Below are 15,827 nucleotides of genomic sequence, written 5' to 3'. Positions count from 1 at the left end.
TTAATTAAATGGATCATGCTAAGGTTAGTATATAAAATCTTCCATTCATGTCTTGACACGATCCAATCCTAACATGCTAACACAAATTGTCACCACTAATTTTATCTCATAGTGGACTATGAGACAGCTTACTGACCCGTCAATAGGAATATTATACACAGTCGCACAGTCATATTCTATTATCATTGAATCTAAAATTTAATATTAAGTCTTGGAGCAAGAGTAAAAATGTAAAATACACCTTCGCCTTAAGTGTCTATGCGTAAAGATTAGGGGCTAGATTCGGTCACAAAGGTGAGCATTGACAGGCAGAGACATTGTTACTTTATATCCTCTCACTCTTTACCCAGAGACTTTTTCCTGTTTGTTGCTTTGACAGGTCCAGAATTTGTTTAATTACAGAAAAATATATCTACTAGACTACTTGTTCCCTCTCCATAATTAATTTCTTCTTGCTTTGAGATAAAAATACAATTTCCTAAAAGATTGTTGCAATTCAGAAAGACAACTAGCACGTTGCTTCCATAAACATTGGAGCAGAAGGCATATTAGCATGTGAATCCTCAAATAGCATGCACACGTTTCAGTCGCTTTGGATAAGATCGACACATAACCAGTACTGTCGCAAGTTGCAAGCCTAGCTTGTTTGTTTTTTTCCCTGTTTTGCTTGTGTGTTGCAATGTGTTCCTTGACCTCCATGTGCGTGTATATGACGGGAATACACGTATCAAGAGGATTAATCAAAAATGAAATTTCCAAAAATATATCCATACATCTTTGGACAAATTAGCTGGATGTTAATCATTCATACCATCCGCAAATTCAATGTGAACATAATACTAAATTAGAGGGGTAGATAAGATTTATTTTGAAATAAACTGATTTCATTCCTCATAAAAAGATTAGTAATCAAAAGCATAATGCTCTAAACAGCCAGAGCATATTGCTTTAATAAGACAATATCATAAATACATCTAGGAATTTCTTCCATCCATATTTGCTCCGTAGAACATGTAAGAGCAAATTTCGCTAGATTATGAGCCGCTGAGTTTGCTTCTCACTTGACATGAGAAACCATCCAGCTCTGATGCCTGCCTAAGACAACTCGTGCATCATCAGCAATTTGTCCATATGGCCTCAAATTTGGTCCTGCCTCACGAAAAGCTTGAATTACTTGAAGAGAATCTCCCTCCAAAATAATATCTGGAATTCCCAAATCCTTGCTAAATTCCACTGCAACCAGAGATGTAAAAGCTTCTGCAATCATCGGTTCTTGAATAATATCTAACCTCTTACACAGTGCTGCAATGATAGAAACCCTATGATCCCGAACAATTACCCCACAACCCAGACATTTTCGGTGGACATCAACTGACACATCCCAATTAACCTTGAATCTCCCAAACAGAGGTGTAGCCCATCTAACCACCGACTAGACTGCTTCACCACTTGACAAAACTTATCTTTCTAAAACTGAATGGAAAGTATGAAGTGTTGTTTTAGCCTCCAGAACAATGCGGTTTGGGTGTGTAAAAACACCCCCGTGGACTACCTCATTTCGGCGAGCCCAGATCTTCTTTGCAATGATAGCTACTAAAAACAACTCATCCCTAATACACCGTGATATAACCATATCCAGCACATCCAACATCGTAGGATATTGAACTTGAAGTTTTTGAATTCTTCTATCACATGCACCCCAGACGTCCATTGATGAAGGACACTCCCAAATAATATGAAAAATTGTTTCAATTTCTTGTTGGCAGAAAATGCACTTACCCTCTTTGACCACTCCACGCCTCAATAAATTTTCCTTCATCGGGAGAATATTTGCGCACGCCCTCCACAAGAAGACCTTAACAACATTTGAGACTTGTAAACCCCAAATGGATTTCCATATATATGAGAAAAGCTCAACGTAGAAGAACCCTCCCCATTCAATGAATCAATCCTCTCCTTCTCCAAAAAATATGCACTCCTCACATTAAGAGATCCATTCTTGGTTGCCCTCCAAATTAACTTATCTTCTTGATGATATCTGCTGAGAGGTAAATTACATATAAGTTCTGCTTCACTTGCCTCAAAAATTTCCCGTATAAGGCTTTTATTCCAACCCCAATATTACTGTCCATAAGCTCCTTAATTTTTGCACTTCTATCTAACTGGTGACAAGGAGATTGAACTGCATATGATGAAGGCTTCGGCAACCATTTATCACCCCATATATGAGCAGTGCCCCCATCCCCAATCCGCCATATCAACCCCTCTTGAAGAAGAGCCTTTGCTACTAATAAACTACGCCAAGCAAACGAAGGCCTACTTCCAATTTTTGCACCCAACAAAGACCCACGTGGATAATATTTTGCTTTTAAAATTCTACCTACCAAGCTCCTTGGATCCTGAATAAGTTGCCAACATTGCTTTGCTAACAAAGCTTTGTTAAAACAAATGAGGTCCCTGAAACCCATCCCACTTTAGGATTTAGCAATCCCCATCTTCTCCCAACTCATCTGGTGAATCTTCTTATCATTTTCCTTATGTCCCCACCAGAAATTTCTTATAAGAGAATTTAATTCCTTGCACAAATCTTTAGGCAACAGAAAAATACTCATACTATAAGTGGGTGTAGCCTGTATTACCGCTTTTATGAGAATTTCCTTTCTTGCCTGGGAAAGAAATTGTGACTTCCAATCCTTAATTCTCCTCTTAACTCTTTCAATAATAGACTAAAATTAACTGATACAAGACCTCCCCACTAAAGCAAGCAAACCCAAATATGTATCAAAACGCTGTGAAGCGGGGACCCCTGTCATGTGAAATATTAGATCTCGGGCTTCCTGCTTTGTATTTTTGCTAAAGAAAATTTCTGTCTTGTCTTTGTTGAGCCGCTGCCTCGAAGCCATCTCATACACCTCCAAAATTCCGGACAAACAATTTCAATCCTCCCTGCTAGCCTTACAAAACAGTAGGCTGTCGTCAGCAAAAAATAAATGATTTATTTTTGATCCTCCCACTAATGTTGGAACTCCTTTTAGGACCCCTACATGATCCGCTCTGTGAAGTAAAGAACTTAAAGCTTCTGCACAAATAAGAAATAAATAGGGAGATAGAGGATCTCCCTGTCGTATTCCTCGAGATGGATGAATAAGTCCAACCGATTCTCCATTAATAAGAATGGAATATTGTACAATGGTAATGCACTTCATTATCATATCAATCCATTTCTGATCAAACCCCAGTTGCTTCATCACTGCTTCCTAAAAACCCCATTCTACCCTATCATAAGCCTTGCTCATGTCAATCTTTAGAGCCATGTAACCCTCCCTTCCCCACATACAAGAATTCATTGTATGAAGTGTCTCATAAGCAATAAAATATTATCAAAAATCAAACGCTCCGGGATAAAAGCACTTTGATTACTAGATATAATATGAGGAAAAATAACTTTTAACCGATTAGCTAGCACTTTCTAGAGAATATTGTAAACAACATTACATAGGCTAATTGGATGAAAGTTAGTGACTCTAGTAGGATTTTTTGATTTCGGGATCAAGAAAATATGAGTAAAATTAATTTCCTCATCAAAGCAACCAGTGTGAAAAAAATTCAGAATTGCATCACAAACCTCTTTGCCGACCACTTCCCATTGCTCTTGATAAAAACTCCGCAGGAAAACCGTCCGGTCCGTGGGCTTTAAATGGCACCATCTGATGAAGGGCATAAAACACCTCCTCCTTAGTGAATTCACTCAACAGCTGCCCATTCATAATTGGAGACACCTTTTGTGGTAAGAACTCAAGGCACTAATCCAGCTGGTCGGAAGTGACGTAGAAAATAATCTATCATAATACCCAACAAAAGCTCTTTCAATATCTGCAGGATTGAAGTGAAAAAGCCCTCCATCATCAAAGATACCATGAATTTTGTTTGCCCAACGGCGTTGCTATACACAAGCATGAAAATACTTTGTGTTTTTGTCCCCTAATTTAAGCCAATGTTCATTTGCCATCTGTCGCCACTTCAGATCTTCTACCTCCATCAGCTCATTAACTTCAGTTTGAAGACGTTGGATTGACTCCAAATTTGGTAAGCCCTCCACCTCTTGGAGATTTTTGATACCTTGGGTTTTCTGGTTTATGGATCTCTCAGTAGAACTCATATTCTCCTTGTTCCAACTTGTAAGGCTTTCTTTGCTACATTCCAGATTTCGTTTGACTACCCTCCAAACCCCCTCTGATGGATATTTCTTTTTCCACACTTGGTGAATAATAGCCCTTGCTTGTTCCTTCTTTCCCCAACTTGACATATACCTGAAATGCTGGATTCATGATTTTTGCACTCCATGCAGCTTGTGGAAAGATAAAGCTATTGGTGCATGGTTCGAATTTCGAGTTGCTATAACCTCTACCTTCACAACCGGAAACTTATCACACCATTCCTCATTAGCCAAGGCTCGGTCCAAATGTTCCCTTATGATATTGCCTCCCTCCCTAAAATTACACCACATGAACTTGGGGCCTATAAAACCCAAATCTTACAAATGACAAAAATTCAACGTGGTCTAAAAGCATCCATCTGTCGCCAAGATTTTCTACATGCTCCAAACTTTTCGTGTGCTTCTAAAATTTCATTGAAATCTCCTATGCACATCCAAGCCATTGGAACAAATGACCTTAAATGGCAAAGGAGATCCTATGCTTCATTCCGTCTATCAACCTTCGAGTGCCCATAAAAGTCTGTAAATTTCCATGGCTGTCCATCCACTTTAGACTGAATCACTGCATTAATGTGCCTTTCACTATAGTTTTGAATATCCACCGTAGCATCTTTTCTCCATAGCAAAGCTAACCCACCACTACGATTGACACTGTCTACTGTGAATACACTCCCAAACCCGATTTTTGCTTTTATTACTTCCATTCTACAAGCTTTTAATTTAGTTTCCATTAAGAAAACCAAATTGGGTTTCTTCTTCTTTACCGACCGGCAAAGATCCCTAACTGTTCGAAGGTTCCCAATCCCCCGACAGTTCAAACTTAAAATATTCATTTGATCTGGCGAAGCTGTTCAATAGCCTCCGCCAAAACCTTGGTATCTAAATTTGAACGTTGCCCATTACTATTTTCCTTCTTCTTCTTTCCTGCTTTCAGTTTACTCCCCCTACCCCTTGCTCCTTCCTTTTACTCCCCAAAACATTTGATTGAATAATGGTAGCATTGTTCCCCGATGGCTTACGAGCTGTCCTCTTCCAACTCTTAATAGTACGACTGCCAATGGGACCCCCACTGCACTCCATTTTTTTCAACATACCTCTGTTCCCCACTGGATAGCATAGAATTATTCTCAACTGGACCCCGTCCAATAGAATCAATTTCAAACTCCATACATGTTGTCTCATGTACCAAAGGCTCCAACACGTCATGACCCTCGCCCATATATTTTTGTACTGCCACGTTACTTTTTAAAAGGTCCCCACTTTGTATAGAATTATGAGAATCACTAACTTCAACCCCTAAAACCAAACCACCAGCCCGAATCCCCACCTCATCTTGCTCTTTTGGACCTCCACTAACACCCAATTTTTCTTTCCCTTTTTTTCCCACCAAAAGATCAGGACCTTGATCTCCTCCATCTGTACCCAAATCGAGATTCAAAGTTTGAAAACTACAAACCTCTCGCCCACTTTCCTGCTTCCCAGAGACACCACTACTATCAGTTGTAGTGGGTTGATTTAAATGGGACGTGATCCCATGAAACCCGAGACTGATATCATGGTTTTGCTTAGGTGGACTGGTCCTCCCAACCGGCATCGTATGGTTGTCTGAGAAAGAAGACCCACCCCCGCTGCCTTGCCGAAAATATCCCTGCCTCTTCGAAAGCCTCCACCCTTAGCGACATTCCCCATTCCTTTTCTTCATCTCCATCACTCATCATTTTTTGTGATCTAACAGGACAACCCTTCATACCATGGATCGTACGCCCACATTTGAAGCAAAACAATGATAGTTTTTTATATTTAAATATCACCCAAAAATCCTTACCACCAACGTTCAATGTTCTACCCCGTTCCAAAGGCCGCGTTAGATCAATCAAAACCCGGATGCAAAGATATCTCCCCTAGCCTGCTCTGTCCCCAGCCACATCTATGTCTTCCAGAACCCCAAAAGAATCACCAATCTTCTTACCCACCCCTCTATTCATACAAAGAAGCGGCAATTCGTGCACTTGGACCCAAAATGGCGGTTTCGTGAAATCCATTTGGGATGGTGGACATTGGCCGTCAAACTCGTTTAACACTAAAATCTGCCTGTCAAAAGATTAAGGCCTTCCTTCCATCAACCTTTCCTTATCCGCCTCCTCCGAGAACTCAAAGAGCCAAATATTATCTTGCACCTCCTTGAAGACCATTGATCCCGCCAACCGCCATAATCTAGACAGAAAAGATTTGAAAGCTTCATGATTTACCAGTTTTTTAGTTCCTATTCTCCAGATCAAGCACCTCCCCCCAATCTCCTGAACTGCTGCAATTTCACCCTCTGTAACAGAGATCCCACATTTTTCTCCATCCGACAGAGAAATCTTACTACATAACTTCTCCAAACCAGAATCTATCATTACGACCAACCTCCATTACCCTTTCCATGCCACCTCATACCCTCCACTTGTAGAAAAGGAGACTATACCCTTAACCTTAGAGAATCTCAGAGAGAAAAACGAGAGAGAAGGCTCAAAGCCACACCCCAGATTTTGACTTATAGATAAGATTTATTATAATAGTGTTTGGGTCAAATTGGGTTGATTTGATTAGACATGATTAATAAACATGTCAAATTCATGTTAGCTCACTTAACCTGCAATTAGCCCACATAATTTGTGTAATGAAATTACGTTTTTTTTGTCCCTTAAAAAATAAAAACACCATTAGACAACATTTTGAAACCCTCTTGATTCATCTTGCCGCTTTTGCCTTTGTCTTTGCTCTCAACCTCACTCATTGAGCCTCCATGCTGCCTTCCTCTTTCCTCGCCGTGAAGTCCACACAATTGCCTTTCTCTTTTCTAGCTCGTTGAGCACTTCGTCAAGCCAGCCTAGGCTCTCCAGGTTAGCTAAAGAAAAATGATATTTTGCATTCTTTCAACATTTTGAAATTAAGATTGATCTAATGGTGAATTGAGCATACCACGTACGTTAGCTTAGTATGCTAGGGTAACACAAAATAGCATTTCTCTTAGTTAAATATGTCGTGTCAAGGTTGAGAGGTTTTACACGATTAATTAAATGGGTAATATTTGGGTCAACCCATATAATAGTATACCCATGACTCAATATGATACGAACCCGACTCGTAAACCTGAATTGCTACCCTATTCCATTAATCTGATATGGCAACACCCCTTAGCTCTTATTATTATTATTATTAACAAAGGGCAGATGGACACTAGCTTTGATGTGGCAGTGCCCATTAGCTTTGAAGCAATCCAAGAAATTGACTAGCTGAAACCTACAATATGCACTAGGAGGAAGCAGTTAGAGGAGAAGCATTGTCGTATTCTAATCAAGAGCCTTCGGAGAGGAGGAATGAACTTTGATTACAAAAGTCTCCACCACTAGATAAAACCACATAGGAATAGGGAGAGAAAAACCAACAAAAACCAACAATAAAAGAAAACCAAAAAACCAAAAAACAGTAGCATCGGTAGAGCCATAGAGGTAAGTGGCCATGGGGTGGTGGGTGGGATCCATTGGTGGTTGCGTGAGATCTACGCTCATGCGCATGGGGACCACTTGGTTGCATGTGGTGGATGCATGGAGGCACGAAGAATGGCAGAGAAGCGAGGAGAGGTTGAGGAAGACGATGGTGAGGCGCGTTGGTGCATAGAACTGAAAAATGAGGACATATTTGAGTAGGAAAGACCATGATCTAGGCTCCATATATGTCTCGAGTGCAAGCCACCGGGAGGGAGCAGAATACGAAGAAGGTGACACGACAAACAGTGGTGGTGGAGGGGCTAATGTTGTAATTTTAGGAGGAAGAGGTGCCAAAAAACTGAAAAAAAAAGGAAAAAAAAAATAGTGAGAGAACTTAGAGAGCAAATGCAGAAGGGGGGAAGGGAGGAGGGAGAGAAAAGAATCCGTCTCTCCTCCCTTATTGCACTCGTTGAAGATGATGGAGAGCCGCCTCACAAGAAGGTGGAAAAGCTTCTAGAGAGAAGAGAGAGTTTCACTCTCTAAAATAATTATTCTCTCCCTAAAATAATAAAGAAGCATGAAATTTTAAATTTATTAGCCATAGTTGAACATCATTGACATTAAAAAAAGAAAATGTATACATTTGTTATCCATACATCTTTGAGCAATGTGGTGATGAACATAATAAGCTTCACATGTAGTGAACTTAGCTTGATCTACATCACACTCTTGTATCAAAGAGTCTTATGCATTCAAAGAGAGAAACAATAAGAATATTTTGAAAAGCATAAATAATTTTTTCATGATGCCTACAAATAAATTAAACATGAGAATTTCATATTTTTAAGAATCCTATAAGATCTTTAATCATTCCCAAATATGGGTTTAGTCAAGAAAATGCAACTCATCGTATGTCAACCTCAGACAATGAGCGATGTAAGAGAGAGCGAGAAAGGTTAGAGACTTGTCGAAGTTTCTAGCTGGAGATATCTTTGGTGTTTAAGTTAGCAAAAATAATAAATGAATTTTTTTAAAGAAAGTAGTAGCTTAAGAGAAAGTGCAATGCCAATGATTGTGTGTATGTACTTAGATAGGTTGCATGCCACTCTAATGCGAAGTGCCGGTTAACAATGTAGCTCTTATGCTCTAGCTAGGCGTGGCGTCAAATCCCTCTTTCCTAGAGAGGTTTGTCCAATTGGCCAGATGTCTTTTGCTAATGGGGTATAACCTTGACCGATTGTGGCGTTGAATTCTTTGCTTATCATGTCAAATTGCGTGCTCTCACTAGCATGCTAAAGTCATTGTTTGATTTCCTATCGAGAATAGTGGGACAATTATTATCTGCAATCGTTATCCAAGGAATTGGAAGATTGGTGGGTATACCATATACGGTATATCAACTCATATTCTCGGGAATCCATATCTTCAACGTCACATTCTTAGAAATGTGAATTCCAGGAAAATATAATTTCCGAAACCAATTGCCATGAAATGTTGAAATACCAAATTGTTTTTCTTCACCAAAGCAACAGTTTCTTTTGTCGCATAAACATCGTATCGTTTCTGTCACCCAAAAACGACAAACCCTTTTTAGTTACGTAAACAAGTCTCGTCCTCTATTGCCAAAATGCCATACTGTTTAAGAATAAATAAATAAATTAATTTAAAAAATTAGTATTTACTATTTAGTACACAATTACACTAACCAAACGAACTGCTAGTGCTAACCATTCTAACCAATAGAGGCCCAATACAGCTAACCAAAACAGGCCCACTAACCAAACTAACATAGCCCAATACATTACCATCCATACTATATATATATATATATATATATATATATATATATATATATATATATAAGACATGTAATTAGAGAAGATGAGGTGGTCAAATTGTCATCAATATTGTTAGAATATATTATTTCATTTATTAAAATATTTTATTTTCTTCGTAGGGTTTATTTATTGAGAAGTATTAGGAGCTAAACAAATGAACCCAGAAAAATTTTCAAGCTGACGTGACAAGAGTTTTTAAATTAAAAAAATGCAATTCTTTCTTCATTTTTTGGCCAGAGTTTTTTTGAAAATTTTTCTCTTCCTTGTTTGTCACTCACGACCTGCCACGCCAATTTGAAAATTTTTCCAGGTTCATTTATTTGGCTCCCTAGGACTCTCCATATTTATTTCTTTATGTATTTTAGGGTTGATGAATGCTATGCTTATAAACAAATTTTAAAGAAAAAACTTTTACAAACTGATGTGGCACAACATGATTGGATATAACATAAGTTCAAATTTTGAAAAACTTAATCATGTTTCAGTTTGTAAAAATTTTTCTATAAAATTTGTTTGTAAGCCTACTATTCATCTTTAGGGTTTATTTTAGGTTTTTTACTCACTATTCACCGTCTCTCAATAAATAGAAATCTATGTAAAAGTTTAAGACAATTCAAAAAATTCAACAAATATACAAGATGTAGCCCATGTGTCTCTCTTTGCTTCCACTTTCTCTTTTCTTTCTCTTTCTTATTTTAGCATTTTATATTTTATAGATATTTCAACAAATATCTCATATAATTGGTAATATTTGATGATTTTCAACAATAAATAAATAGAAACAATTCATTGGAATAATTAGAAAACATGGAAATAAACCTATAATTGACTAATTGTACTTTACATTTTCTTTCTTTTTGTTTTGTTTTTTTTTTTTTTTCATTGAAATGGATCTCAACGGGTTCACAGTCACGGACTCCGCCACTCAGCTTTCAACTAAAACGAGAAAATCACCATCATTACAACAACCACCAATACCACGTGTCAGTAAATTAGAGGCTCCTCCGTAACACCCTCACAACTTTCAATTTCACACACACCGGATAAGCCTCTATCGTGCACTTCTCTCCCTCTCTCTCTCTCTCCCTGTCTCTCTCTCTCTCTCTATCTATTTTTCCCGAGAAAATTTTAGTATGAACCACATTTTCCTGGAAAACCTCTAAATATAACTTTCTCTTCAATTGCTATTTTTATACAATGGCAGCTGTGACTTCGTTTTTCTCAGCACCAAGTCAGTGTTCTGAAAGAAAAGCAATCGTTTCGTCTGCTCGTACTTTTGCTGCGAATTCTGAAGGGTTTCGGTTCCGTACGAGCTTTTCGTGTCACTATGTGGGCGTTCGAACTTCGGCTTCGAGTTCTCGTATGGTTATTCATTGCATGTCCGCCTCCACAGGTGATTTTCAATTTTTCGTTTGATTGCTGAGAAAATGAGTGAACAAGAAATATAAAGTGTAATAGAAGAAAAAAAATATAGAAGTGAAGTTTCTAATTTAATTTAAGATAGAGGTAGGAAATAATTTTCCTTTTCCTATTCTTTGGTGCAAGTAATTGAAATATATGATTGGGTTTGTAAATTTGAATTTTTCACATTTTCACACCTTTTCTGGTTCTTTAATCTTTTGGAGTATTATTGGTTGGAATTACTGGATTGGTGGTTTAGTTATTTTATTAAAGCTAAGTAATTTCAGTAAAAACATATTGAAAATTTATATTTTTGTATGAAATTAAGCTTGTAATTAATGATATTCGTCTTTGAAAATTGTACGTGTGGAAAAAACAGAATGAATTTTGAGTTCGAATATAGGCATAAGACTCAGGGAGCTTCATTTTGCGAAAAGATTCATAACTGAACTATTTCTTTCTAATGGGTATTCGTTAGACTCTTTGTTGAGATTTGAGATTATGTTAATGATTAGGTTAGTTACCTCCTTAGATTGGTTAATTTTAGTGCCCTTAGTGCCTTGAAGATATGTGGAAAGCAATGAAGGAGGAATGTGATTGCTGGTTGTAGTGCTAGTGTTATTCTTGCTATTATACATATTGTAGACTTTGTAGTAGTCACTGGTTGTACTAAAGTGGCACTTGACAGATTCCAAATTAATTTCAATGCCCTGCCTAATCATATGAAGTATAATCTCATATCCTGATCTAATAGCGGCTAATTGGAAAAAAATTTCATTGTTATGGAATATTCTTTAGATATTTTTTTCTGTTTTGAAAAAGCCTGGTTGAAGTTTCTATGGTCATTCTGTTTATAATGAACTGGGCACTTTTCGAACTTATGTTTCTACTGGATAAATTATTAACGTAGCCAGTTTTCCTTTATGTGAATCAAACCTCGATGAGACAGTCTATTTTGTTATGGCATGCTGATATCGTCCGAGAGTTTCCATTTAAAAACCCATAATCCTTTAATTCTATCAGAGTAATGCTATGTTATGTAGTATGAAATTTTCTTCGTTAGATTCCTTTATTATTCTTAGTCAGGGAAAAAAGAGAGATCCTTAATATTTTTCTCTGTTATGATTTCTTTTATTTACTTTATTTGCAGAACCAGCAACAGTAGCTGAGACGAAGTTGAATTTCCTCAAAGCGTATAGGCGACCAATTCCTAATGTCTACAACAATGTTCTGCAGGAGCTGATTGTCCAGCAACATTTGATGAGGTACAAGAGAACATACCGTTATGACCCCGTGTTTGCCCTTGGTTTTGTTACTGTGTATGATCAACTCATGGAAGGATACCCTAGTGATGAGGATCGAGAGGCCATCTTCCAAGCATACATAAAAGCACTGAAGGAGGACCCGGAGCAATATAGGTTTGACTATAATGTTTTTTTTAATTCCTTCAGTGACTCTTGTTTTTGTAGTTTAATTTTAATTTGTGACAAGATGATGCAGCAATAATCGTTATTAAGACTAGAACACTATGAAATTTGGTGATCTTGTATGCTTGCTAAGATTGTGTTATTGCAATATCCTTCTTCCTGTGTGTGTGTTTGTCATCATAATTAATAGAAATCCAACTAAGAAGATAGATGGATCATTCAAACTACATAACGTTAATATATAAAGCTCTAGCTAGAAGACAAATAAGTTAAGGGGCAAGTGAGTAGTAATCTGCCTGAAACCTAAGATGGATTCTTACAAAAATTAGAGGCCCTTCCACTTAAAAAGACACTGTCCTGACTATGTGACCATCATCAATTTCCTCTTCAGAAGATTAATTGAGGAAAGAAAGCAATTCTTAGTCAACATTTCGATAAGCTCTTGAGTGAATTGTTCTAATAGGAATTTTGAGGTGCGTACTTTATGAATGTTTGTGTTGTATTTTTTCAAGCTCTTTCATATATATATGAGAACGATTCTCAATCTTGCAGTGAATAATTTTCCTGTCTTATGCACTGCAGAACTGATGCACAAAAGTTGGAAGAGTGGGCTCGGGCTCAGACTGCCAGTTCATTAGTTGAGTTTCCAACCAGAGAAGGAGAAGTTGAGGGGATATTAAAGGACATTGCAGAAAGAGCCGGTGGTAAGGGAAGTTTCTGCTACAGCCGTTTCTTTGCTGTTGGGCTCTTTCGTCTTCTTGAGTTGGCAAATGCAACTGAACCCACAATTTTAGAAAAGGTTTGAGCATTAAATTTAAAACCCTAGGATCTTAACCTTGTTTTGCCTTGAATTGGCATCAGTTTTGTATTAGATCATTGGGGTTTTTGGGCCATGTGGTGGAATTTTACTGGTCGATTTATAACAAATCAATGGAATTGCTTGCTCTTCAAGATTATAAAGAAATTAGACCCATGAATTAATTTATGCGAGAATTCCGAGACTAGTAAGCCACAAATATGCTAAGAAGTATTAGTTGATGTAGAGAGAAGAACTTCCACTGACAAATAGCAAAGTGAAAAATCTCTCATCATCCTATGTTAACTCTAGGCTTGCTCAACCAAGAATCACTTCATAGAATTCCCTGGTGGATATGGCATGTGATATATATGGTGCAGATGCAAGTATTCTCATACATTACTTGGAAATGGTAAGTAGGAGTATTTATTTTAGTTGGGAAGATCAACTTTTTACTATATTCTACTTGCTGTGGTTGACGAAATTGTTGAAAATATTGATGCCGAAAATGGTATGTGGCATTCTGGCCTTTCTTTTTATGTCAGTAAGAATTGATTCCTTACAAGAGTTGATACTTCATTTATACAATAAAATTGTCATGTACAATGTAGTCTGTCAATGTGCAAGAGTGTAGATGTGGCTGTAGGTGTGGGTAAGAGGGTGTACCTGCATGGATATCCATATTTGCAGGGCAGACAACACATTCGGCTTCATTCTCGTCCTTTTAACGAGTTTACATTTTTCAGCAATAGATATGCTCAAGTTTGTATTAGGGTTATAACTACTATTTGTGTCTAGTTTTACCGTGCAATGTGTACCTTCTATTGAAAAAAAGAAGAAAGAAATTTAAAAATACCTGAAGTTCTGATGAAAATGGGAGTTAAATCTAAACACAGAATCATACTGGTCTTAAAATTTATAAGTTTGTTGAGTTTCAAAGTATTTGCAAGACTGAAGTTTAACGTGGTGGTGATGCATAAATTTTTTCTTTAATTTCCTTGAGGAGAGGTTTCAACTCATGGTTTGACAATAACTCTTTTGTTAACAGCTTTGTGCAGCCTTGAATGTTAACAAAAGAAGTGTGGATCGGGACCTTGATGTATATCGCAATCTCCTTTCCAAGCTGGTTCAGGCAAAAGAGCTACTAAAAGAATATGTGGATAGGTAAACAAAATCCTTCAGTAAAATCTCTGTTCTATACTTCTTCAGTTTGAGCTACTATATGATTACACATGGCTGGTATAGTACCCGAGCATGATAATTATACCTATGTCTGGACTGGATAAAGTCTCTGAATTCATAAATTGCTAAATCTGGAAGATTAAACAGTCTTCTGTTTGAACATTTGTACAAGCATGAGAATTTGCACACATTACCCTACCACAAAGGAAGGTAATCCTATTGTAATCATTCCTTAAGCATGAGACTTGTCGAATTTCGAAACTCATAACTGAAAAAGTCTTATTGGAAGGTATTGTTGTGTCTTGATAGCTATATTTCTTGCTTTTTGGTGGATTAATCATAATATTTCTCTGCTATGAATTTCAGGGAGAAGAAAAAAATAGTGGAGCGGGCAGAAGAAGCGCAGAAGGCTAGTGAGGCCGTCAGAAAATGTTTGGGGGAGTACAGTATGCAAGCCACAGCAGATTTTGTACTGCTTCCTCCAATTGCAAATGACCCTCTGTGAAGCTTCAGACCACTAATTTGGTTTTTAGTGGTTTTAAGGTAGAGTTGGGGTTTTTCACAGTTCAGGCATCTTTTATCAGCTGGTTAGTTGGCATTTTTTGTGTATTGTTGGGAATGGTGATATAGCTACATCATATATTTCTCCTCTTATATATTATCCTTTTTTTTTTTTGCTTACTCCAAATGTATTTGATAATTCATAATTGTAATACTCAAAATGCATATAATAGCTATTCTTCATGGCAATCCAATTTTCTCAACTACTCTACTCTCTCTCTCTATCATTTTTTTTGTGTCATTCATTCTCTTGAGATTTTCATTACCCCTTGTTTACTCCACAAGACAACTTTCTATTCAATCATGGGATCCGGGAGGTCGTGGGGTACCACGGCGATCCGGCCAGCCCGGGGGACCACCGTGACTCCTCATTTCTAGAGAATCCACCCTTATTGGTGTATGGATAGCAATAGTAAAGTATATCCAGATTATTCTCTGATTAGAGCTGAAGTTCTTAAAGAATGCCCTGCGTTTGATTCCCCCTAGGGAAGAATTCTCCTGAGTTCCAAATGCATCATGTCACAAACCATTTAATAAGTGCAATAAGATGGCTACCAAACATTTATTAAGTCGGTTTAGGTTTACAATTTTAAAAAAAAAAGCGCGATTAGAAAATAGGGATCTTAAAACATGCGATTTGAAAACGCAATTTTTAAAAATACAACTAAGCCGCAATTAATAAAATCGTGGTATGGCCTTTAAAATGGTACTTTAACTTTTAAAATAATGCATTTTTAAAAACGCATCACCTTTCTTGGGATTTGAGAAAATAATTCTTTTAACATTTTCAAACCATAATTATTTTTTAAATACTTTTCCAAACAGTATGCTATATGCGATTTGATTTACAATCACACTTTTAACCTTCAAAATGGTAAAATCCCAAACACACCAAGCGCCTTGTTGAAGAAAAATATCTGAAGAACTCCTAAT

The 15,827-nt window shown here is 37.3% G+C and overlaps 1 protein-coding gene across 1 annotated transcript; it reads left to right on the top strand.

Annotated features, from left to right (window-relative positions):
- The first annotated feature begins 10,587 nt into the window (after positions 1-10,587).
- Positions 10,588-15,070, top strand: LOC132183082 (protein THYLAKOID FORMATION1, chloroplastic-like). Its single transcript, XM_059596477.1, has 5 exons — positions 10,588-10,920; positions 12,079-12,346; positions 12,938-13,154; positions 14,200-14,315; positions 14,700-15,070. Exons 1-5 carry the CDS (start codon positions 10,725-10,727, stop codon positions 14,836-14,838), a joined length of 936 nt encoding a protein of 311 aa, XP_059452460.1. The 5' UTR covers positions 10,588-10,724; the 3' UTR covers positions 14,839-15,070.
- The last annotated feature ends 757 nt before the right edge of the window (positions 15,071-15,827 follow it).

Source organism: Corylus avellana, chromosome ca5 (genome assembly GCF_901000735.1).
Source record: "Corylus avellana chromosome ca5, CavTom2PMs-1.0".
Classification (NCBI taxonomy): domain Eukaryota; kingdom Viridiplantae; phylum Streptophyta; class Magnoliopsida; order Fagales; family Betulaceae; genus Corylus; species Corylus avellana.
The sequence above is the reverse complement of the archived record's forward strand: the minus strand, read 5'-3'. Positions and strand labels throughout refer to the sequence as shown.